The sequence below is a fragment of the Hemicordylus capensis genome, chromosome 1 (genome assembly GCF_027244095.1).
Source record: "Hemicordylus capensis ecotype Gifberg chromosome 1, rHemCap1.1.pri, whole genome shotgun sequence".
In the NCBI taxonomy this organism is placed as follows: domain Eukaryota; kingdom Metazoa; phylum Chordata; class Lepidosauria; order Squamata; family Cordylidae; genus Hemicordylus; species Hemicordylus capensis.
Window position 1 is genome coordinate 394,604,821 of NC_069657.1, and position 25,864 is coordinate 394,630,684.

A 25,864-nucleotide genomic window follows, 5' to 3' on the forward strand; every position below is an offset into this window, starting at 1 on the left:
GGCCTACTGTCTGCATGACATCTGAGGACCCTGAAGATATCCAGCATGTACTACTCTCGTTCTGAGGATTGGAAGGTCTGGGACAAAAGAGTGATTTCTTGACCCCTGCAAAGGTCAGAATTCATCTTGGGGATGAAGGAAAGATTGTGTGCAAGATTGCCTCATTCTAATGGAAAATACACAATTCTTTTACTTCTGGCAATACTACCAATCAACCTGCAGACGACTACCAGTCACCAGGAGAACTGTCTTCTACATCAACAATGAGCGCGAAGTAGCTCTGATGTTTCAAAGGGAAGTCTGGCTAATGCCCTAAGAAAAATACTGAGATCATATGTGTGCTCTAAGAACTGGTGGAGGATTAATTACTGTGACCACCCTCAGAAATATGTTAATGTGAAGGTATGATGAAGCAAGTAATGTTGCTGCATACCTCAAAATGCTGGTAAAGGCAGAGAATTGCCTATGGAGGATGCTGATTTTGAGAACAGGCCATCTTTTGGGAATCCTAACACTAGTGAGATCCCAGCTGACAGCAGATTGGACATACCAACTCAAGAGGAGTGGCAAGATCTAGAAGGGTTTTAATCACTTTTCTGGAATATCTCATGAGCTACAAAGAGATCCCACTCAATCTCCATATGGATTGTTTTAACATTCTTGTGTGAGTGTCTGATTGAGCCATGGAGCAGAAGGCCCGGAATCTTCAGAAGCGTTCAAGGATTGAACAGATTTACCAGATTGGAGAGCCACAGCCCAGAAGCCATCGTGGCTGTGTCTTGTTGTCAAATCTTCCTGGTGCTGCCTGGAATGAGAGGACCTGAGGAAATGTATAAAGAAAGACCCTGAGCTCATTCTGTCCTTAGAATGTCATTTCCTATTCGCTCACCTCCCACCTCAGCAAACCTGGCTGCAAACTTTGGTACATTTTTGTTTCAGAAAGAGGCAGATGGACTCTCTACTGGTGTCTTGTACCTGGCTGCCACCTCTGGGAAGTCCCACCATTCAGTGCTTCCTCCACAGGATCTATTTCTGAGTAAGTCCACTTGTTAAATAAGGATTCCTTCCTGATATTTTGTTTGTAGGGCCTTTGGTGCATTTCAGCCCATGAGGAAAGCAAGGTGGCTTCTTGCAGAAGATTTCATCCCTTATTTTCTGTTCATATAAACCTTGACCACCATATTGTCTGTCCTAATAAGTGTTCACTTTCCCCTGACCAAGTGCCCAAAGTGTAAAAGAGCCAGCTGGATTGTCCTCAGCAGCTTGAGGAACTGATGCTTCTGCTACTTCAGCACTCAAGGAGATGGTGGTTGGCTCTGGAGATGCATAGGTATTTATCTGAATTGCCTATTTGCTGCTTAGGATTTCTTGCCCAGAGCTGCAGCAAGAAGGTACTTATTTTGCAAGGTGATAGCAGCACAGATGATAGGTCTGTCAGTGACTATGAACTGTGATAGCAAAATTTATTGGAGATGCAGCTCAGCAATCCTATTTACCTCTAGGGGCACTGGGGTAGAGATAGTGAGCATGAGAATCCCCTCTCTGACTACGCTTTCTTTACTCTGCTTCCCCTTTGTTAGACTGATAGTCTCAGGTTTCATTCTCTCACCTGAGAGACTTCTTCCTCTCCTCTTACTAATGTTGTGAGCTGCTAGATGTGTAGGATTTCCCTGTCTCTCTTGATGTATTTCCTAAATAAACTACTTAACTTAGAACTTGAACTCCATGTCTCCAGACAATATTTTTTAGCAGTGTTCTCCTTGTGCACTTCTGCTGCGGGTGGGGTAGATAAGCAAATCTCCCCTCCAAATCTCTAACAAAATAAAATATCTCGTTATTGCAGGTTCCACTGTAGAGATGTCTTAACAACTCCTCCTATAGGATTAGATTGGGTCACTTTCAGTTTGTGACTCCTGATGATGTGGACAAACTGCTTCGGACTATACATCCAACAACCTGTTCTTTTGCCCAGCTTGGCTTATTTCATGTAATCGTATTTTCAGAGAGGGTCTGGTAAATATTATAAACTAGCTGACATGGCACAGAGCATCTGCGCCCCTAGCTCTCCCTGTCTCTCCCCCCCCCGACTCCAGTCCCATTTTGTCCTCCCTCCCTCCAGCCCCTTTTCGTTTTACCTCGGCGGCCAGGCTGCTTTCCCTCGGCCAGCCTTTTGCCGGCCTGGTGGTGGCCACTTCTCCTTGGCCTGCTGGTGGCTGTTTCCCCTGCGCAGCTGCCTGGCGGCCACCACTTCTCCTCTGCACACGCTTCTCCTCCCATCCCTGTCGCTAATCCGCAGCTCTCTCGCGAGAGCTGCCACACATGGGATTAGTGACAGGTACGTTTAAGATAATTAAATATATAGATAGATGCTTCTCTGAGAGAGGGCAGGATGCCTCCTTGTCTTAAGGAGGCTATTATTAGACCACCCTTGAAGAAACCTGCATTGGATCCCTCGGAGTTCGCTAATTACAGACCCATTTCCAATCTTTGCCCATCAATATCTATTAACAGGCACAGTTTGGATAGCTAAGTGCCTGTCAGTGGATACTGTTTCTCTGTTCTTCAGAGTACAGCACACAGTCCTTCAGTTATTACTAAGAAAAGAAGCATGTGGAATTTGGTCCCTCCACGTTGCTGGCTTGCAGTGAACTTTGGTCAGTATTATCTTGGCCAGTATGCTGTCTTGTGAGGAGGGGAGTATGAGAATGTTCTGACTTGATCTCGTACCATCTTCATCCCATTCATCTTGAAATCTTTTGCTCTTGGTCGCACTGAAGAACTGTTCATCATTTAGTGTTGCCTGTTCTGGTGCTTGCACTGGTGAGAAGAGCTGCTGACTGATTCAGGCAAAAAAACCCCCAAAAACCTAATCAAGGAGGGCTTCTGGTAAGTGGCAGTAGTGGTATCTGAGTAAATACAGTATTGTGATTAACAAGCAGGGTCCTGTGATAAAATATCTCGGAGTCTCTCGTGAGAGGGGAGGCTCTGGGTTTCTGGGGCTTATTAACGAAGGAGACATGCCAGAAGGACTGGAGGGGGCAAGGTAAGAAGAGGCTTGGACTTTGCCAGCTAGTCTCCTCTATTTCAGACTGGGAGATTAACTACTACCACCCACCCCTCCTGCCCAGCCAGAGGATCAGCTTTGTTCAGCTCTGTTTGTGCTCAGCTGCCTTTGCTGGAGCTGTGGCCTTCCATTCCTGATTGCCTAATTAGCTGCACCTGAGGGCATTAATTACTTTCAGCCAAATCTCGGAGTCTCTCGTGAGAGGGGAGGCATTGGGTTTCTGGGGCTTATAAGGAGGTGTGCCAAAGGCACATCCAGCTGTAGGCGGCCGCCAAAGGAGGCTGGCCTTTGGTGTGGGATGGGGATGGGGCAGAATATATTATGTTATGGCTGTTTTAGAAGCTGAAGCTTTTGCTTAAATAGCTTCTGTTTGAGTCTTGGGTGAGATTAGTCTATAATGTGTCTAGGCTTGTCTGAAGACGGGGAGATGGGGGCGTGTCCATTGATTATAGGACGGCTATTTGGGTGGTGGTGGGGAATAGAAGAAGTAATGTTAGCAAGTCAGCAGGCTGTTACAGAGGAAGGGAAATCAGAAATCGCCTAGCTGTTTCCCCTTCCAGCTCTCCTGCCAGCTCTTTGACTTTAGGGAGCGGTAGGGATGTGCATGAACAGGTTCGGACATTGCCTGGCTCGAGGGTTCGACGGTGGGGGTGGTGGCTTTAAGGCCGGGGGAGGATGCACTCCTCCCCCATGCCACATTTCCTCTGCCAGTGCACGTCTTGCTAAAAGCCCATCGGGGAGGCAGCGTACCTCCCTGCCGCCCCGCTCTGACATTATCCAGAAGTAACCGGAAGTAGCAGCTTCGACTGCACGCGTTGCTTGCGTGTGCTCACATTGGGTGCATGCGATGTTTTAGGTGCGTGTACTTCTAAGTGGTGGCCTCTCAGCTCCACACAGTCTTGGAGAAAACTGATTATCTAGAAACATTCCAAACTGGTTTTCGGGTGGGCTATGAGGTGGAGACTGCCTTGGTCAGCCTGATTGATGGTCTCCAATAGGGAATTAACAGAGAGAGTGTGATTCTGTTGGTCCTGTTGGATCTCTCAGCAGCTTTCGATACTATTGACCATAGTATCCTTTTGGACCACCTGGTAGGGTTGGGAATGGGAGACACTGCTTTGCAGTGGTTCTGCTCATACTGCTTGGGCAGATTCCAGATGGTTTCACTTGGAGACTGTTCTTCAAAACATGAACTTTTGTATGGCGTCCACCAGGGCTCCATACAAGCACTATTTCCAGTGTTTTTAAAACATATTTCTCTTGGGCTGCCCCAGGGCTTTGGAATATGCTCCCTGCTGAAATAAGAGTATCTCTTTCTCTGTTTGTTTTCAGGAAGAACCTCAAGGCTCTCCTGTTTTTGTAGGCTTTTAATTAGAATTTTAATAATTTTAAAAACTTGTTTTAATAACTATTTTATTCTAGTTTTATTTTGTCATGTATTTTAATCTGTGACTTTTAAATATTTTAAATTTTGTACATCACCTAGAGATGCATCTATCAGGTGGTATAAAAATATGATTAACATCTACATGAAACCGCTGGGAGAAATCATCAGGAGGTGTTATCGGTACACTCAAGACACCCCAATCTATTTCTCCATGACAACATTGTCAGGAAATGACATAACCTCCGTAAATGCCTGCCTGGAGGTAGAGATGGGCTGGATAACAAACTGAGACTGAATCCAATTAAGACAGAGTTGCATATTATGTTGGGTCAGATCTCAGGAGACAATTTTGATCTGCCGGTTCTGGATAGGGTCACACTCCCCAGAAGGAACAAGTATGCAGTCTGGGAGTGCTTCTGGATCCAAACCTCTCCCTCGTTGTCTCAGGTTGAGGCAGTGGCCAGAAGTGCTTTCTGTCAGCTCTGGCTGATGTGCCAGCTGCATCCACTTCTTGAGATAGACCTCAAAACAGTAGTACTTATGTTGGTAACTTGCAGACCTGACCACTGCCGTGCGCTCTCTGTGGGGCCACCTTTGTACATGGTCTGGAAATTGCAGTTGGTACAGAATGTGGCAGTCAGGTTGGTCTCTGAATCATCTCTGAGAGACCATATCATCTCCTATTCTAAAAGAACTGCACTGGCTTCCAATACATTTCTGGGCAAAATATAAGGCGCTGGTTATAACTATAAAGCCCTAAACAGCTTAGGCCCAGGGTATTTAAGAGAATGTCTTGTTCGCCATGAGCCCATTGAGATCATTTGGAGAGGTTCGTCTGCAGTTGCCACAAGCTCATGTGGTAGCTATGCAGGGACAGACCTTAGCTGCTGCTGCCCCAAGACTCTGGCATGCGCTCCCTGCTGAAATAAGAGCTTCCCCATCTCTGACAACTTTATAAAAGTCCTTAAAGACTGATTTTTTCACCCACGCTCTTTAAACTTGATTGTGGTTTTAAATTGTTCTACGGTTTTTATTTTTGTCTTAATTTGTTGTAAACCATCCAGAGACAGAAGTTTGGGGCTATCTACAAATTTGATAGATAAATAAATAAATAAAAATATCACAGAGTGGGAGAAGAGGTAGAAGAGATTTGGAAAATTGTCCTCCGTTTACCCTCCCACTCTACACCTTCCCATGCTTTCCTGATTAGTGGAGCTGGTTTGGGGTAGCTGAGGCTGCAGCTTGTTGACTTTTACCCAGTGACTGCTATCAACAGGGAGGCTGCAGCAGTAGCTGCTGGCCTCCAGGTTGGGTTCAGAGACTGAAGGGTGTATATATGCTAACTGGGCAAAGAGGCACCTTTTAACGTGGTGATTCTCTTTATTTAGAGGGGGAGAGTAACTGGCCCTAACCACCCCCAGCACAGTACCACCAGTGACTGTTGCTGGTGTCTACCTTGTGTTTCTTTTTAGATAGTGAGCTCTTTGGGGACAGGGATCCATCTTATTTTTGTTATTTCTCCGTGTAAACCACTCTGAGCCATTTTTGGATGGGCGGTGTAGAAATTGAAATAATAATAATAATAATAATAATAATACACCATAGGGGTCACAGAAATCACCATCAGCCAATTACAAAAAGCAGCTTTACTGGGAACAGCCTATATTCTGCGACGATATCTATAACAACAGCAACAACATTAACAATAAAATTCAGCCATCCCAGGTCCTTGGGAAGGACTCGATGTCTGGATAAAACAAACCAGTCAATAACACCTGTCTGACTGTGTAAACAAGAAATAATAATTTAAAAAATGCAAGTTTGTTCCTACCCTTTTGCCCTGCAGCTATCACAGGGAGGTCCCTTTGTGTCAGGAGATGCACTTATCTGGATGGCTCATCAGCTGAGTTCTAGATGCTTAGTTCATGATGGCTGGAAGTTGGGATTAAACAATTTATTCTCTCTCTGTTTAGGCTGCCCAAACCATCATGTTGGGGAGGATTTGGCTTGGAGAATGTGCATCCTCTAAGGCCAATTTCTCCTCCCAATGCCCTTTGAACAGTGTCAGGATGGTATTTCGTGCAATCCAAAGGATTGTTTGGGGGGAGTCACACTGGGCTCCCTCCTCCCCTCACACTGCCACTTCTCTGCTTTACTTCCTGCTGTTGTGGCTTTTGCAAAACCTCATTGGGTTTCCTGCCCATACAGAACATCCATTGGCATCTTTCCAGGGGAGAGAATTGGCTTGGGAGTACATTGGCCTGGCATATACTTTATTCTCTTGTGATTGGCTGTGTATTCTGTACTACCATGTTAAGTATTGGATGGAGTCTTCTTTTGTATATGTATGTTTATCTAAGGGTTATATAGATTGGGAATGTGTGGGCCCCAAAATACAGTTACCATCGAGTCCATGGTCCTTTAGTCTAGGAAACTTATGGGTAAAGAACAGTACAATTTGTCAGTGTTGAGACATGTGGTCGTTCAAGTTCAGACAGAACCATAGCAAACAAAAGCAAGGTTTGTGAAGGTGGAAAAAGATTTTAAAGCTGTTTGAAGTCTCTGTACATAGTTATCAACAACATTGTTAGGTATTAGTGCATACAGGAGCAGAGCCTTTTTTCTGTAGTATGCAACTCTGTTCAGAAATCGAAAATTAGGCACCTTGATTTAAATAGTCAGAAATTGTCTTTGCAGTAGGATATCAAGGGAACATAGAGCAAATCAGCCATTGCCTTGGTATATGACCTGTGACTGTTTTGCTTCAGCACCATGCTTGAGTTTTGCTTTGACTGACTGGGATGGTAGTTTAATGCAGTGTTAATGGCTGTTTCAACACCCTGGGATCAACAGAATCAGAGCTGTGGTTTTAGCAAGGACAATGTCTTATGCCTGAGGCTGCCTTATATCCTAGCTATAAAGTAGGGGTCTCAGTGACACCTGCTGCAGGAATTGAGATTGACATTTCTGACTTTCATGTTTGATGATCTGATGTTTCTGTGATGTAGTATACTTTTATCACACTTTAAGTCAAAAGGATTGGAACATTTCTTGTTGACATATTGATATTTTAACTGAGCCACTGGAAGGGAGAGAGGAAAGCAGCAGCAGGGGGAGAAAGCAGTGGGCGGCTGCAAAAAAAGTGAATGGGTCAGCAGTCAGGCAGTGGGGGTGGGGGAGAGGAAGCAGCGGGCAGTGGCAGCGGCTGGCCAGACGGCCGGGCAGAGAGAGAAAATGGCGGATAGGCAGCCTGACCATGACCACCATCTTCATGAGGAGAGGCCTCTCTGCACCTGCACAGAGAGGTGAGAAGACCGGCTGAAATCATGGGGAGGAGAGCGTGGGTGGAACCAACGGGCAAGTGGTGATTGGGAGGGGGGAAGTGGTGAGTGGGGGAGTGAATGGGTGCAGCTGCCAGGTGGGTGGGGGTGGGAAGGAAAGGGTGAGCGCCGAGCAGGCGGGAGTAATGGGCGAGCGAAATCTCCAGAGGGGAGGCCAAAGGCTGAGTCCGCTAGCGCACAGATGCTCTGTGCGGGTTCATCTAGTTGTATCTTACTTTTGGCTATCCCTGGATCTGAATTATGGAGTATGGTTATTTGATTGATCAGAGTTTGGTTTGTTGTTTGTTAGTTCCTGATCCTTATTTTCTCTTCAAGTCCCCCACTGCTTACAAATAAAAGCTGTTAACTTGAAATCAGCTCTGTATCAGTGAAAAGGCAAGAAGTGCTTTGAGGCACTTGGTAATTTGAGAGCACGTCTTTTGAATGTTGGTTTAAATCATATGCATGTTGCACTATTTCTTATTGATTGTTTCTTTCCTTTTTACTTTTGAAAAGGCTTGTGGACAAGGAAGAGCAATTACATGCACAATTCTTTGAAATGTCTGTTTTTAAAAATTGAGCAAGAAATGGGTTTTTCTTGTAGTGTAAACTTCTGGGAATGAGTTTTCATTGAACAGTTTTATGTTTAAAATAGATACCTGCTTCATAAAGAGGATATATTTGTTTTGCAGCAGCAGCATAGATATGAATTGCCTTTATCTCAAGCAGTATTGTTTGATGCATGTCAGAATCGGATTGATTTTAATTATTCATACAAAACCTCTTCTCTTAAATACTGAGTTTGTGATTTTTTTCCAACCTAAGCACACAATCCTATGCAGATTTACTCACTAAGTAAGTAAGTCCCACAAGTCCCACTAAGTACAATATTCATTCATTCATTCAATTTCTATACCGTCCTTCCAAAAATTGGCTCAGGGCGGTTTACACAGAGAAATAATAAATAAATAAGATGGATCTCTGTCCCCAAAGGGCTCACAATCTAAAAATAAACATAAGATAGACACCAGCAACAGTCACTGGAGGTACTGTGCTGGGAGTGGATGGGGCCCACTTACTCCAAAATAAGTATGCATAGGATTGTAGCCCAAGAGTATGTTCTGCTCTCATTTTCTGCCCCCTCTCTTTGTACCTTGGCTAGTACAAGGTATAGAGTTAAGATACTGTATTCTCACTCCCCTTCCTCTTGCAGGGAGAAGTGATGAATGATCAAATCAGGAGGTTCTACATCTTATTTATTTATGTATGAATAAATGTACACAGGAGATAATGTTTACTTTATTAGATGTTTGGAACATAATATAAAGCAACCTTGTGTCCTTGCATTTGATTAAAAATAATGGAAAGCCTCCAATTTAACACACACATCAATTTAGATTCTGTCTTAGAAAGACACTGTAAGGTTCCACATAGTGTTACATCATTCCTAGCCTAACATCCTATTTCATCATTTCGTTCCAGCACTAATAAAATTTCTCCCTTCTTTTTTGAGAGACTGGTCCTTCATTTAATTGAATGTGGTACCGTGTGTGTGTGTGAGAGAGAGAGAGAGTGTGTGTGTGCACGTGTACGTGTGACCGAGCGTGCACGCACACTCACTGTATGTAACATTCTTTACTCAGAATTGGAAATAAGATCAAATACGTAGCAAATGTATAGAAAAATACGTGTCACATTGGTTTCAAAGTTCTATTTAATGAAAGGAGATCATGTAAAGCCACACTGTCTTGTCTTGTAGTTACAATTTTTAAAGAGAGTTTCTAATTTTTTCTAGATGATTTCATAATTTTCAAACACTTAATACTTGCTAACATCACATAAATATGTGAGATCCTGTTTTTCTTTTAATTGATCCTTAACAAGCTCTCTTAAAAACTCAAGTCTATATCTATCTATCTATCTGAGAGAGAGAGACAATGAATGATTGTAACTATAATATTTTTAGAAATAGCTAGTCTTTGAAATAAGTCCCTTGATCCAAATGTATATTTTTCCATTAAACACGAAGACAGTAGTATTTATCAGTTGTATGTTTAAAAATCTTTTTAGTTTGCTTGGTGTATAATGTCATCTGAACAATAATTTCCATACACTTTCCTTGTATTGATCCCATCTTTAAAATCTTGGATATTTTCTATAATTCCAACCCTGGGGAATGTAAATCCTCTTTAAGCTTGATTTAACCTCTGTGCAGATGTTTTCCTCTGGTGGTTTTACCCACAGAAAGATAAGGAGGCCTCAGCCCCTCTTCCTCACTCCTCTCGCTGAATTAAGAAATCGGTTGCAATATGGGATCTCTCCCCTTCTAGCTAGTGATGTGCCTTTGGTGGTTCTTGGGGAGCCTTTCATAGTTCTCCATGTGTTGAACTGTATGAAATGGAATGCTGATGCATTCCTTCTCCTTCTTCTTGCTGCAGTCTGGTGGGCTGCTACAGGGAAACTTCTCCCCCCACCCTTTTAAGTTGTGGAGGGTTAAATTATGCTCTGGCATAAGCCTCTTCATTCCAAACTCCAAACCTTTTGTGCATGAGAAAGAGAAAGCTGGGGATAAGCACCACAAGCAGTTTTAACATGTGATTGCTTGGCTCTTGTGAGTGAGAGATGCATACAGAGAAAAATGAAAATCTTGCAGTTAAATGACTATGAAATGCAAGCCCTATTCAGATGTTATGTTCTTCTCCGATCAGGAAATTCTTAGATTGATGATCAGGCCTGGCAGGTTATTAAGCAGTGTATTGCCAATACAGAATTACAAGTGGATACATCCTGTCTAAGGAGTGGTATCTATCTGGGGAAACAACTTTGTAATTCCAAACCGGCAGCATATTTAGATAATATTCTTAAACCTAAATTTAGGCGTCCATTTACTCTTGCCCACCTAAACGCCTTTCCGATGGTTGTTAGGGATGGTAGATGTAAAGGGATTCTGTTTAACAAGGATTTGCCCCTGTGGAATGGGTGCTGGAGAAACTACCCCTCATTTTATTTTATACTGTAAATTTTATAGTGATGCTCGTTTAAAACTAATTTTTCCTCTTTTGAGGAAGCATCCAGGTTACTCTGATGAATTTTATTTAGAGTTATCTAACTTTTGCAAAGAGATCACTTCAATGTGGCTAGGTTTTGTTACATTGTTTGTATTACACGCTCTAGTCTCATGTAATGTTTTTTGTTGTATTGTCTGATCTATGATTGTAATAAAGTTTATTCTATTCTGGCAATGTTATGTTCAGTACATGTACAGATTTGTGTATAGTGTATGCACGTGCAGTTATTCTCACGTTAGGTTCAACACATATTCTATGCTTCCTATCTGTACTATGCACTTGAGGGATTTATACCAAGATTCATTTTAAAAATGAACACCCATAAAGTCATTTGCACAAAAACATTTATGTGTCTGCATACAGTGTAATGTCTGATAGAGAAATGCACGAATTGAGTTCAAGCCGAACTGACCTGATGGTCCACTTCATTTGACTGAATCAGTTTGACGGTTCAGGCATCTAATACTTGTAAAGGGGAATCTGGTGAAGATTCCCCTTTACAAGTACAGGGGTGGGAGACCCTGGCAATGCTAATGCAGTGAGAAGAGGTATTAAGATGTTTACCCTGTCGGTGCTGTCGTTCGCTGCTGTTTGCCCTCCCTGGTTTGGCCCCAAGCGCATGCGCTGCCTTGCTTAGAAATCCGCCCGCACAGCAGCAGAATGGTTCTGGTCGCTGCGGATGCATTATTAGTACTGTCATCTTTTTAAATCTCAGTGTCATTGTGAATATTATCCCTCTTTTTGTGGCTTCCTAAACAAGGCAGCATGTGTGCTCGCTGCACCAGGTAGGACGAGTGCCAGCAGCCACACCATCCGGGTAAACTTCTTACTACCTCTCGCTGCCCCTGCCTGGCCGACCATTCGGTTTCCCTGAACTGGGCCTGGTTTGGTTTGGTCTGTAGCGAAACTGGGTTCAAGAAGAACCTGTTCTGCCACAAACCATTTGTGCACACCCCTAAATTGTCTAAATAGGGCTACAGGGTGTGACAGTTCTGTATAAAGCTTCAATGTATATACATTAAGCAGTATGACCATTCCCAACAATAGTGGTATCGCAATCTTCCTAGCTTTGCTTTGCCAATTCCTGTAATGGATAAGGAAATCATTGTTTCTATTGAGGCCTAAACAAATATTATCAAGCTTACTAATAATTTCTGGTTCAGTTTCATCCAGGGGCTTCCCTTTGAAGTTTTTTTTTGGGGGGGGGGAAGAATGGTGACTTTTGTGACAGCAGCAGAGTGCCCTGGGAGAGTGAAATATTCTCCCATTGCTTTCTAAATGTTACAGTTTTAAAGAAAATGTCATCTGTGTGCCATGGGGAAGAGAAACAGAAGAACCTTTCTTATGTTTGGAGGCAATTATGGCAAGGTGTGTTCCTGCATTCTATCTAGATCCGGTGATATCAGCGGTATTTGTTTTCCTGAAAAGATTTTTTAGGGTGAGGATGAGTGTTCAACGTTGTGCATCATGAGGCGAGTTGGGAATAGGCTGAGCAAGAGCCTCATGCTTAAACTTGCAGGATTGATGCTGAAAACTTGCAGAGTCCTAAACAGGATTTTAGAATGTATGCAGAGCTGATTTTCAAGGATATCCCCCCCCCCGCCCCCAACTCTGAGGTGTCTCTGAAATGGTTCTCACAGGATTTAGCATAGCTGGGGCCCCATCTGGGTGTGGAGAGCATATTACCATGTAGTATTTACAGTTAGATTGACAGCTTGCAGTATAAACATTAGTCCAAACATGATCTTACACCAAAGCCCCGCCCATGCAAGGAGCCAGCAGTCTTCCGGCCACGCGCCATAAATCGTTTACGGTTTGCTCGTGCCAGTGCATTTGAGAAACAGCTGCGCCCTGGGATTAGCAGTTTGTAGAGGACCTCTGCTGAGCTAAATTAGGGCCTGCTGCCCTGGTTGTGAATGCTGGTAATGAAGAGAGTGAAATAGCAGAAGTGTTTCTCCGCACCACAAGGCTATTAGTTCAGGGAATGAGGGTGGGGATTTGCGTAGTGTAGGGCAGTGAGTAATGGTGTCCTAGGCTGTTAAGAGTAGCTATGTGCTGATATGCTGCTTGCTCCGAGTGAGCTGGAATGCCTGATTGATGGCTGCCCTGCATTGTGGGGAGATTAGCTACTAAATGTAACCAGGATGCTATCACTGGGTTCCTATGGCAAAGCAAATATGCGGTAAATTTTATATGCCATGGAATAGGACAGGTAAGCATTGGGGAAGTTTCTTTGGGATTGTGTCATGTTCGTACAGAACGAGTGAGTCATCAGTATTTCCAGATATTGGGGACTTCATCCCGAATGCTAGAGATGTTGTGGAATGCCTATTAGATCTTCTTTCTGTCTAGTTTCTATTTTACTTCTGAGATTTATTGCAGACTAGGACTGGGTTCTGGGTAATCTTGGGGAGTGTCGATTCCCTTATGAAACTTCCTGTAGTTTAAAATAAGCTTCCCTCTCTATTTCCTGTTTAGCACTAAGTTATTACTGTGTTGCCTGACTCAGCAAACTGTGGTTAGTGCTTGTGCTGCAAACCAGGATCTGAAACTGTGGTTTGAAGTGGGTTTCTGATTCTGGTTTGGAGGGCAAGTTTTCATCAGAGTTTGCTCATTCAGACATCATGATAATCTATAGTTAGTGCAAACAAGAAAAGAAGAGGGGACTTGTATGTATACAAGCGGGGAGGAAAGAATGTGCAAGTCCATGGCTCTTTCTTCATTTCCCAAACCATAATTTGCAAGGTAATCTGAACTGAGCCTCAGACTTGGTGATGTCTTTTGGTTTATGTTGAGGATGACCACCTGACCCTCAGAACTATTTTTTTTAAATAATTTGAGCAGTTGAACCAAAGATTTAACGCCAGGACACATTAATAATTCGGGAGCCACCTAATGGCGCAGCAGGGAAATGACTTGCCTAGCAAGCAAGAGGTTGCTGGTTGGAATCCCTGCTGGTATGAAACACCTATATCAGGCAGCAGTGATATAGGAAGGTGCTGAAAGGCATCATCTCACACTGGAGGAGGCAACCCTCCATGGTAACCCCCACCACCACCATATTCTACCAAAGACAACCACATGGCTCTGTGGGCACCAGGAGTTGACACCGACTCAAGGGCTCAACTTTACTTTTTATTAATAATTCAGTGGCTTGCAGGTGGTTTTCCTGTGTTGTCCAGTGAGCAAAACAGCTGCTATTTATTTATTTGATTGACTGATTGATTTCTATATCGCCCTTCCAAAAATGACTCAGGGCAGTTTACGCAGAGAAATAATAAATAAATAAGATGGATCCCTGTCCCCAAAGGGCTTACATTCTAAAAAGAAACATAAGATAGACACCGGCAACAGTCACTGGAGGTACTGTGCTGGGGGTGGATAGGGCCAGTTACTCTCCCCCTGCTCAGTAAAGAGAATCACCACATTAAAAGGTGCCTCTTTGCCAAGTTAGCAGGGGTTTTAGGCTTCTGCTTATGGCTAACTATGCTTGGGGTCGCTGTTGCCTTGTCTCCTTAGCTCAGCTTGAGTAATGAACATGCTGCTATGCTTATTTACTTCATTTGCAGAACAAGCAAGCCCTTTGTAGAGAGGGAAAGGAAAGGGACATAGAAGGGAGTATAGAGGGTGACTGTTAAGGCATCATCTCTTTTTGGTTCCTGTTTGGAGGCCATTTTTGTAGGTACAATGACTCATAGATAGTGTGAACAGAAGGCCCCAGTAAGCTGAGGACCATTGCTCTAGACTTACCTGTGGTTTGACTGCATTCACTTAATGTAGATGATTTCGTTATTTAATTTTTTACCCTGCCACTTCTGAATATTTCAAGGCAGCTTACAACCAGAATAGTAATAAATAAAATTAAGTAAGAGAACAAGCGAAATAGCTAAGAGTGGCACTTGGTTTCCTTCTATTTTGGAAATTTCTTCAGTTTTCTGATAGGAATCTCTGTAATTGAAGAAGTTTGGTGTGTGTGTGTCCCTCACCCCCTGCCTTGTTTCTATGCAACCATGAGGGCCAGTAACTTACGTGTTTGGTTTAGGAGATAGTACCGTGTTCAGCAGCATCTCTCTGTTGTATGCCACCCCAGTTACTTTTTTAAAAAAATACAGGTGGTCCTTGTTATGCATGCGGGTTCTGTTCCTGCCAATTTCTAGGGATAACAAAACTACAAATAAAGAAACCTTAACCCTATTGGGATTGGGGGGGTTCAGTTCCTAACCACACTGAAATGTGCTGAAAATCACAAGGAAAAACATCAGAGGGGGGAGCTGAAATAAGCATAGTACCTTGCTCTCCAGCAATGCCCCCAAAACTTTCCTTTGGGGGGTTTGTTTTTTTGTTGGTTTGTGTTTGGTGTTTTTTTTTTTTTTTTTTTTTTTTGCAGAAAAGAGCCACAAGATGGCACAGCATTACAAGATGGTGGCAAGAAATGACATCAGAAGTCATTTCCAGCCACTCAAGAACAGCGGATAGGCAAAAATAACCCTATTTTCACCCCACGAATAAAGAAACTAGGTCACTGTAACCCAACCACAGATACACGAAACCAAGGGTGCTGAGACCGCAGGTAATGAGGGCCACCTGTAATTCATTGTCATGAGAGTTCATTTGTTGCTGACTAGTCATTATGTGAAACGTTTCCAATTGGGCATCGGAAAAAATTGGGGTGGGGTGGTGGGAACAAGAGGGAGATGATGGGCATATCAGTGGAGTTTAATTTTTCCTCCTTTACTCTCTTTGCCCAGCTGTACAGTAAGTTAGCAGTACGTGTCTCTTCTTATTCTTATGAAAGTAGACTTTGTTCTCTGGAGACTGCTAATCATGCCCCATGGGGGTGTAATCAGTTATAAGGTATTTAATACATGCAGGCAGGAACAGGCTGCCTGGCCAGGCTGGCAGATTGCAACACTACAATTATAAAGGGCCCCTTTCCCCCCGCTCTGCCCGCCCACCAGTGGCAGAATGAGGGCTATGCCCTGAGATGCTGCAAAGCATACAAAGAATAAACGTGGGCGGGAGTGCGTAAGCTCCAGAGGCACCTCCTTTGCCTGCCTGCTGCTTTCCTGAGGATCTGAATGCTGGGAGAACTGCCGTTCTCACAGAGGCAGCAGTACTGTTGAGACTGGGAGCAGTTGGAGAAGGGCTTGCTGGTAGAAGGGGCGCTTCTCCTCCTTGTGGAGCTGGAGGGTTTCTCTTTACTTGGAGACAGGGAAAGGACACTTCTTACCATGTAGGAGGAGGGGATTGTCTTGCATCTCTCTTGCCTGCAGTCAGTCTACCTCTTATTGTCTCGATGTAAACAAGATAGTGACACAGGTTGGGGTTTTTTTTCGGGGGGGTGGGGCTTCAGCTGTCCATTCTCAGATTTGTGAGTAGCTGCTTCTTATCTGAAACTGGTAGGAAAGTTTCCATAGCTTTATTGGTGCTGCTTTTGCCCCTCGATCCCAGGGCAAGGTCTTGAAGGCACATGGTGCAGCTACCTTGCTGAGGTTAAGCAGGGCGAGGTCGTCTTCTATGAATATTTTTGTACCACTTTTCAACAAAAGCTCTCAAAGCGGTTTATGGATGGGAAGGAGGGAGGGATGGAGGAAGTTCCCTGTACCAAAAGGGCTTACAGTTTCTTGCGAGAGTCTGGGTGCAAAACTGCTTAGGTGCTCAGTATAGGCCCCGTCAAGTAATCCGATGGGGGAAAGGCAGGATATAGAAGTAATGAAACAATATAAAATTTTCATGTGCAGCCAAACAGCATGGGATTGTTGAAGATTGTGAGCTAAAATAGGTGTATTACAAGTTTTTCTTAACCCTTTTAAAGTAGCAAGTAACCCCCTAACTTCTGAAACGTTCGTAGTTGTACCAGTTTCCCAGCAGATCTCACACTTACAGTAATGTGTGCCGTATGTTGCGTATATGGGGCCATGGTATGACAGCTGTCCGATCTAGTGTGGATAGGGTTGCCACCTTTTTACACCTGGGTGTGCACAACTTGGGTATGTACCTGGGCTAGAAGTGGTGTTGGCCAAAGCTAGGGGGGCAGAACCCAGTACCACACAAAGCACATCTTGCCAAATTGGTAAGCAGTAAACAGTGGCAAAGACTGAGCAGCAAAGGCAGGCTGACACTCTGCTCTCCATCCTCCTCTGTGCTCCTTTCCCCTGTCTGTGTCTGCCGTCCCCCCACCCCCAACCAGGGGTGTGCATGCTACACATTGAGAAACTATGCACTTTAAAACTGAATAAACAAGGAGTGTGTGTTTGTCTTGTAAAAACATAAGTGCCAGTCAGTGCCCAGGAGTGGAATTGGGCTGAAATTCTAATTTAAGCCTTCTGCCTGTAGTCCAGGACCAATGTTTTGAAGAGAGAGAATTGGATGTCCATTTTTTACTTTCAAAACAGTAAGAATATAGGTGAAACAATTAAGACCACAGCCCTCTTCAGCTTGATCTGGGCTTGTCAGGGATCGTTCCTTTGGAGGTAAAGATTCTCCTGTTTCAATATTGCTTTGAAAGTGTTAGTGCAGTCCATTCATATTAGTCCTATGTACTGTGGACAGCTGCTTGTAATTGACAAAAACTGGTAACCATTTGCTTTTGTTGTGCCATTGAGTCGATGTTGACTCCTAGCGACCACAGAGCCCTGTGGTTTTCTTTGGTAGAATACAAGAGGGGTTTACCATTGCCATCTCGTGTGCAACATGAGATGATGCCTTCCAGCATCTTCCTATATCACTGCTGCCTGATATAGGTGTTTCCCATATTCTGGGAAACATACCAGCGGGGATTTGAACTGGCAACCTCTTGCTCGTTAGGCAAGTTATTTCCCCGCTGCACCATTAGGTGGCTGACCATTTGCTGTAGTTGGTGCCATAAGGTGACTTGTTTATATTGTCCACTGTTGTTACTACTTCGATAGAAATCTTACGTAGGAGGAGCACAGTTGACTTTGCAGTCATATTGTTTGTCTTCTCAGCATCTCGGTGATGAAAGGCTATATTATTCCGGCTTTATAAGTGGACAGTTGAGGCTGAGCGATAGCCTATCTGAAGTGACCCTATAGCTGACCTAGAATTTGAGCCTCCCCATTCCAAAGCTTTTTGGAACGGTTTTTTGAATTGGAGCAGTGGTTTTGCATTCCCAGAATTTATGGTTGCTTTACTTAAGGAGAATCAGCATTAAAAAAGAATGCCTTTCTGTCTAGAGTGTGTGTTCACGCGCATAATAAACACATAGCTCCACCCACCATGGGCTGGCTTTGAGAGGAGAGGTTCTTCACTTGAAGTTTACCAGGCATCCGAGACCTTTGCCTTGATTTCTGAGGCTGCCTGTTGTTTCAGGTGGCTGTGAGAGGAAGAACTTAGCAGAACAGAAATTGGATCAGTCTCTCCTAACTTGGGGTGGTGTATCTGAAAGATGGCTGGAGCGGAGTACAGAGAGAGGGTGGAGGGGACAGCACCCAGGAGGAAGAAGGAAACAATGTCAGAATAACCTAGAAGCAGAAGATTAGTCACAGCTCTTTGCTTTGGCCCCCTCGACAGGCTTTTATCAGCATAGTTGGCCCTTTCAGTTCACTTCCACTAAATGAGTTGTTTACAAGTTTGCCAACTGGCTAATTTTGAGCAAAAGCCAGGGGGGAAAAATCCTTCCCCACATTTCTTAAAATTGTTCTTGGCTCAAAATGTTCAGTTGCAGCCTAGTTAGCTTTTGTATTTTGTCTCTTGATGGCTGAATTATCTCTTGTCAATTCCGCCCTCACCCCCCAGCCTGTTTGGTTTGCTGCAGTGCCCATGATGGTGGTTCCAGTACTCCTTTGCCTGTCTGTGTTCACAACTGAGGCAATGTGGAGGTCCATAGTTGGCGGGTTTAAAGGCAGTGTGGAGGACACGTGGGCTTGGCTGCTTGTTTTGGTTCTCTGCCTTGCGTGGAATGCAGTGTGTTTGCCTTTCTTGGCCTGTGGTTTCAGCCTGCATTCCTGTGTACAGAGTCAGCATGGCGGCAGGCGGCGTGCTGTTCGTGCCCTGCGGCTACGTGCTTTCAGCTCCACATCAAAGGTGTGTTTGGTGCGTAGCTTGTGCCATTCCTGGCCACACCTGGTGGCCTGCAGGCACGCAAGTAGGCGGGGTCTGGGCTGTGTTTGCAGACAGCGTTTAAGGTTCAGGCTTCTCCTTGCTTGTGGAAGCAGAGGAGTTGGGTTCATGTTAAGCAACCAAAGGACTGAATCCATGGTTACTGCAGAACTCCACAGGGAGAACAGAGCAAGGGATAGTTGCTCTAAGGGGCGTAGCCTACCAGCAACACCACCTAATAGCTGCAGCACAATAATTTGTTGTCTGTTCCCTCCAAAGGGACTACGCTATACGTTGAGTCGTGCTTAATTTTACTATGAGGAGTTCAGTGGAGGTAGGGTTACATGCTATTGGCTGGGTGCCTGCTGACTGGTTAGTTGCTAGTGCTACCAAACCCTACGCAGAGTATGATATTAGGGCACATCCATACAACAGCTTTGCTTTTGCATATTGGGAGGGCAACTTCCACACACTCTTCCCTCACTCCAGGTGTGCAGCCTGCACTGGTTCCTGCCTGTTTGCACAGTTGGTTGTGAGTTAAAATGAGCTATACAGTCTAGTAGGCTGTTCTGGGGAAAGGGAGGCAGAGAAAAGAGGACTGACTTTTCCTGGAGACATTTTCCTTATTCCTAGCTAAAAACTCCAATGCTGTGGTAGGTCAAAGGTTCCTTAATCTTCTGTGCCTAACAACTCCAAATTGCCCTGGGAAACGAGGGCCCCAAAACATTGGGAAACATTGGGCGCCAAAAAAGAGACTACATATTTAACATGTGCCCCTAATGAATTTCTCTGGAACTTTCTGCCAGTAAGATTCCCCTCCCCCGCCCCACCTCATTGTAGGACCATTTGAGTGTGGTAACTTTCAGAGGCAGATCACAGTCAAGTAATGATTTTACAGATCACCGGGTCTGTAAAATAATACCCTTTATTGGACTAGCCAGTGTGAGCCTTTTAATGGTAGGGTTATCGGAGGACCCAGATACTTGGTGCAAGGACCATTGGTCAATATGTTGTAAGGAGCACTTTTTGTAGCTTTGTCATATACTCTACCCAGAACTGTGCTTGGTGTGTGGGATGTCCTGAGGGTAGTACCTAAGGAATGGTCTGGTTCTAGGATCATGTGTAGAGTTGTAAGAGTTCTGGTCAAGACTTGTAGGGCTGAATAGCCAGGTTTGTCTATTGTAATGTATCCTCCAACTCGTTCTGACCTGCCCTAGAATGTAGTCCCTATGTGTTCTTTTTCCTTTCCCCCTCTTCAACTTGTCTGTGATTGACTATACAGAGAGCATGTGGGACAGCACTCTGTTCTAAGGAGGATTCGTGATAATAGAGAAATGGGGGCTGAATCTAGTATTTTGTGAGAATCCCTTGGATAATACAGTACTGTTCTCTGGCTAGGGCTAAAGCTCCCTCTTCTGGAGGAAAGTTGTCCCAGCAGATTTATTCTGCAAAGATCTGGTTGATTGCAATCTGCTGACATAAGGCCAAACTTCACTTGACATGCAGTTGTCTTGTCTTTGACTGCCCTCTCTAACTTTGAAAAGCAGTCTTGGAGGCTGCCATTGTGACCCTGTATCTTTCACCCCTTGCTGAAGAAAAGTAGCTTGAGTGAACAAATGGCAGGAAGGTAAAAGGTTAAGTGTTCCTCACCTCCTCTTCTACTCTTGATGGTAATCTCTGAGGCGGCTTTTCAGTTACAAAGTAAAATTACAACTGCATGCAGTGTGCTGCTTGACCCATTGTTTCCTTGGGTTGCCAGAGTTCTTGACAGAACTCTTCACTGGCCCTAGAAAAAGTTAGTAGTTAAGGAATAACTTTCTGCTGTTGATAATAGTGTTAAGAAGAGAGAGGACAGGCTTACTGCTAAATGCTGCATATAAGTAGAGAGCATAATATAAATTTCCCTCTTGAATCTGGACATCAAAATAAGCATCCAAATCCCTGGGACTTTCTGATTTGCTCTTCTGTGTTTATTATGTGTCTGCCTACTTGCATAGCATATCTACCCTTTTTAGGCCAATAATTGTCTGTCCTAAATAGCATCTTACAGCCAGAGACTACTGGCCAAAATGCAGCACTTAGTTCCACACATTTAATAGCCATTGAAGTCAGGGGCTTAAGCACACTTAATTATGAGCTGGATTGCGGCTTCTGTGTATAATGCAGCAGTATTGCTGAAATCAAATATTTGAGTATTTTAAGGATGGAGAGTCATCATTACTCTTGCACCTCATGCAAGTGGTTTTTAGTAAGGCATTTGAGAGTTGAAAATGTTGATTGATTGAGATTAGGAGAAAAGAGGCAAGCCTCAAGCTGACACCAAGGACACACTGTTACTGTTCTGGTAACAAGGAATCATAGGAAGCCCAAAGCGTGTTGATAAAATCTTCATTGGAGGACAGTGGGATTCAATTTTTCTTCTTGCTCGCAGATTATTTACTGGTTAGTGGATGAAAGATTCCAGCAGCAAAATAAAACAATGAGTATGTCTTCTCCCTTTCACTGTGGCAAGCTTAGCTTGGTAGAATTACAGCAACCAGACTTTCCACAGAACTACAGAAGAGTTCTTTTGGTTTCTCTCTAGGTACTACTGAAGACCAAGTCTCTCTCTACTGCTTTTTTAGATTTGTAGAACTTAGTACCAGGATACTGATTGCTGAAGGCAGGAATAGTAAAATTTTGGAGTTGTAGGAACTTAGGAAGCTGCCATATACTGAGTCAGACCATTGGTCCATCTAGCTCCGTATTGTTTACACAGGCTGGCATTGGCTTCTCCAAGGTTGCATGCAGGAATCTTTCTCAGCCCTATCTTGGAGAAGCCAGGGAGGGAACTTGGAACCTTCTGCTCTTCCCAGAGCAGCACCATCTCCTGAGGGGAATATCTTACAGTGCTCACACATCAAGTCTCCCATTCATATGTAACCAGGGTGGACCCTGCTTAGCTAAGGGGACAAATCATACTTGCTACCACAAGACCAGCTTGCCTGTCTTTAATACTGTAATGTGAGTATATACAAAAGTAACACAAAAGGCCTGAATTTGCTTTGCCATTGAATATCTTGATTTAGTTGTTGGGATAAAAGAGAGGAGAACCATGTATCTCACCATGCACTCCTTGGAGGAATGATGGGAGGGATAGTTAATTTTTTTTGTGTGTGTGTGTGTATGTACAACACACACACACACACACACCAGTTTTCATATAATTTTCATGAACATGGTAGCTACCAGCCTGCTGTTGATAGGCATACCCTGCTTTAGCATTTATGTTTTGAAATGAGTGCCATAAATGCTGGGCCACTGGCCGCTATCAAATTGGGAAAAAGCTTTAAAAAAAAACCTGCTGCCCCTGTTTCTTAACAGTTTGGTTATGGGATTTGTAAACTTCCAATTTTAACCTGTATTTAAACACAGCTGTACTGCAACATACTGACTCTGTTTGTGTTCCGGAGGCAGCTGAGCGGTGTTGGGAGCAGTGAAATGTATGCATTTTTGATAAAATTTACAAAGGGCTTTAGGATGGAAGATGCTGTAGAAATGTAAGCTAACCCTCTGAGCAGGGAAGTAATAAAATTGAGTGTGTTTGGGAATGGAAGAACACTTGAGAAGGAGAGAAATGTCAGGAGTCCCTAGGTGAACATGAACTGTGTTTATATGGTGTTTCCCCCAGTGGTTTTAAATGTCAAACTTTGCAACCAGATTGTTCCTTGGGGGTTCAATTAATGGTTAATTTTACCAGAATAAATGAAATTAAGGAGAGTTGTTTGTTGGGCCAGTTCTTAAGGCTAGTCTGATGCCTTTAGCTAGATCTTCCCTTGTGGCTACTCACTTGCATAAGGAATGACTGGAATGGTCCCTGGGTCCCATTAATAACTGGGTAGCAATTAGTGGTTAGTTTAGAATCCTTGAAATCTTCTATTCACCAGGGAGTCAGTCTAATACTGCTTAAACCTAGGGAAGAGGATAATGCATTGAAATTAGGAAATCAGAGATGCAAATTTCTTCCTTTGCAGTATTTAGCTTGTTGCTGTGAAAGAAAGCCATAGTTGCTCTTAACTGAATAAACCTGAATAAACCTTTTAAACCTTAATTTTGAATCTGCATGGGAAGATCTTATACTCTAGGATTGACTAGGTAGCTCCCTTAAGCTAGCTAGCTATTCCCCCTGTAGTCACTGCTGTGAGTGACTTTGATGGGCTATATCCAATTGTAATTAAAATCTATTAGTTTGGACCTAAAATTGAGTGAACTGTTTTTGTGAGGCTTTTCCTTTTTTCAAACTCTAACATGGCCAAGTTGTAACTTTGTGTGCCCTGCTAGCTAATGAACCAGGGGATCAAAAGAGTTTTGGTGCCACAGCTGCTTCACATGATCCTTAATGACTTAGTGTTTTTAGAGCGATCTTGGAATGGGACCATTCTAGGCAATAGCCTGAAAGATCTCTTCAACTCCCATTAACATAGTTTGCTTATTATGAGCAGTAGAAGAGATCTTAAAAACAGAGAATTGTTATAGTTATTTATAGACTTCGTGTCCAAAAGGCTTGGCCTAGAGCAGGTACTTAACTTTGGCTTTAAAAGCCTACTTCTCATAGACACTGCTATTCTTTAGTTAGCCTTAGGTAAGTTTACTTTTTATAACTAATCAAAATACCTACCAAACAGCAGATTTTATCTGCTTGCTACTCACTATTTCTCTGCTAGGAGCCACCCTCTCTGTAGCAGAGTACATCCCACTCTGAAGATCTGTGCTCTGTTGGATGCAAATTAAGTTGCGCTGCTTTGACTGCTGCCAAAACTAACAGAGGTAGAAGGATAAGGAACACTTCTGCATAATTTGTGCAAGTCTTCTGCCCCAAAGCAAATGCTCCTTGGAGAAATTAATCAAGCAGTTTAATATTCCTGCCACAGGCTTGGGCAGTGATGGTCTAGGCCTGCTTTGAACCCTGTTGATCTTTGGGGGTATTGTTTCAACTACCTTTCTTCCCCATGCTGTGAAATTGTGGCCTGATCAGGACCACCCCTTCACAGGAAACCTACTTAGGATAGTCATGTTCTTGGCTGGCTGTGGATTTCTTTGTGTGTATGCATTGTATTCCTATGTGTCAAACTAATTGGTAACTCTCACAAAGTTTCCTTTCTCAGGTTTCAGGAGCCCTTGGCCAGATGCTGTTGGATACGGTCAGGAGACGGCAGACTCAGAGGCGGGAGAAAAAACATGTTTGGACAGGACATCACTTTGGGTCTGTAAGTCCTTATTTTATGAGAGGCCTACTTGGAGATGTTATGAATGTTTGCAAGGGTCTTGCAGTGGTGTCCTGGAAATTTTCTTCAAAGTGTGTGTGCGTGGAGGGGAGTAAGTAGAGTGGGGGGAAATATATATTAGTGGGAGATTGGGGAAGAGCACAGGGGCAAGGTATGGCCCAGAGGTGAATGCCTCTTGTATGAAGTAGATGAAATCAGCTAGCCAAAGAAATGCTAAATTTAGGGATTAAAGGACTGCTGGTCATTAAGACTGAGGATTTATTTGCTTACAGGTAATATGTATTTGACACACTGATGCCTTATAAGCACGGACCAGGTGCTTATTGTAGAGGCAGTCTCTTCTAATCCAGTATGTTGAAAACTTCCTTGGTTAGTTACATATTGGAAGTTCTGTTGAGCAGGACCGTGTACGCACAATGCCTTTTAAAAAGTCAATTCTGAAGTCAAGGTAACTTACATTCTTCATGCAGAAGAGCTGATTTCTGTGGTTTGTATATATTTGCTTCTTTGGTATAATTTATTCTGGAGTGGAGCAAGCCATATTGCTTAATATCTGGAAATCTATTGAGAGTTCTCTGAACTGAAAGATTCCAACAGCCCATTGTTCTCATACCTCCTTACTTTCTCAACCATAAGAGCTAGGAACGTGCTTGTATTTGAATAAAAAGTAAGATTTTTCAGGATGCTGAATTCTGTACCCATTGACTAACATTTCATTTTTGTCCTTGCTGGTATGGAATTGCAGAATGTACAGAGGCCTGCTTATAAGACTCTTTCTTCCAGGTTACTAGGAGAAAATATGCTGCATCAATCTGTTTTCTGGGGACTCTTTGCACTCTTGCTTGAGAGCTGCATATCTGGTTATTGCTTTGCAGCCCAGGAACAGAATAGCTGTGCTATTGTGAGTTGTTTATTCTGTACTAGTTGAGGCCCGAAGAAAACACAGTAGTAAGGAAAGGGGCCAACAAGCTTGTTGGGGCAGGGCCAATACCAGGGCATTTCATAGACTTGTTTCAGCAGCTCTCTAGCCTGATACAGGCCCTACTGACTTCTGTTCCATTAACTTTGTTTATGGCTCTTTCTTAGGGTGTGGAGCTTTTGTATACATAAAGTGCCAACCCCGTCTCCAAGGGGGGGTGACGGTGACAGGGGAAAGTAGCTGGAGGACCAAGGAAAACTTCAGCAAAAGGCCTCACTCTGTTGCTTGAGTATTTGAGTAGAAAGAGCAGCCCAAAATCCTCTTCTGTGACTCACTGCCATAGCTTGCCATTCTGAGTGCTGTGACCTTGTGGGAAGGCCCAGCTGTCCCTTTCCTGTTCAGTGTGGGGTGATTTATTCCTGTATCTGATATGAGAGAAGATGCGTGATGAGGAAGCCATAAGGTGCTGTGTTGCATTGCCTGGCCAGTGGTAGCTCCCATAGACCTTAGTGGTGGCCACTCCCCCTCCTGCTGCTGCTAGCCCCCTGGCTCTGCACTGGCCCTTGGCTTGTTGCTCTCTGGCTCCCCTTCCTCTTGCCACCAGTCCTCTCTCTTGTGCTCTCTCTCACTTGCCACTCTCGTTCTCCCTTGTCTCCTTCCTGCTGCTGCCATGGGCACCTACCAAGGCCTCACATATCCACCACTGCTAGCCCCCACAGCACTGGCACCGCATCCTACCTGCTACTCTCCCTCTCTTTCTCCCCCTTGCCTTCTTCCTGCA

The 25,864-nt window shown here is 43.8% G+C and overlaps 2 protein-coding genes across 10 annotated transcripts in view; one reads left to right on the top strand and one right to left on the bottom strand.

Annotated features, from left to right (window-relative positions):
• Window positions 1-2,787, bottom strand: part of DLK2 (delta like non-canonical Notch ligand 2) — a 74,235-nt gene extending 71,448 nt beyond the window's left edge. Inside the window, exons 1-2 of the mRNA XM_053283120.1 lie at window positions 2,728-2,787; window positions 738-820 (exon numbers count right to left, since the gene is read on the bottom strand). Of these exons, the coding sequence (XP_053139095.1) occupies window positions 738-820; window positions 2,728-2,787 (143 nt within the window). The remainder of the gene's footprint in view (window positions 1-737; window positions 821-2,727) is intronic.
• Window positions 1-25,864, top strand: part of TJAP1 (tight junction associated protein 1) — a 96,591-nt gene that overhangs the window by 43,003 nt on the left and 27,724 nt on the right. For 6 of the 9 annotated variants that reach the window (XM_053304160.1, XM_053304169.1, XM_053304151.1 and 3 more), the window contains one exon: window positions 24,045-24,142. The gene's annotated coding sequence lies outside the window, so the exon portion shown is untranslated. Of the gene's footprint in view, window positions 1-24,031; window positions 24,147-25,864 lie in introns of all 9 variants that reach the window. The other 3 variants (XM_053304175.1, XM_053304123.1, XM_053304133.1) reach the window with 2 other exon arrangements.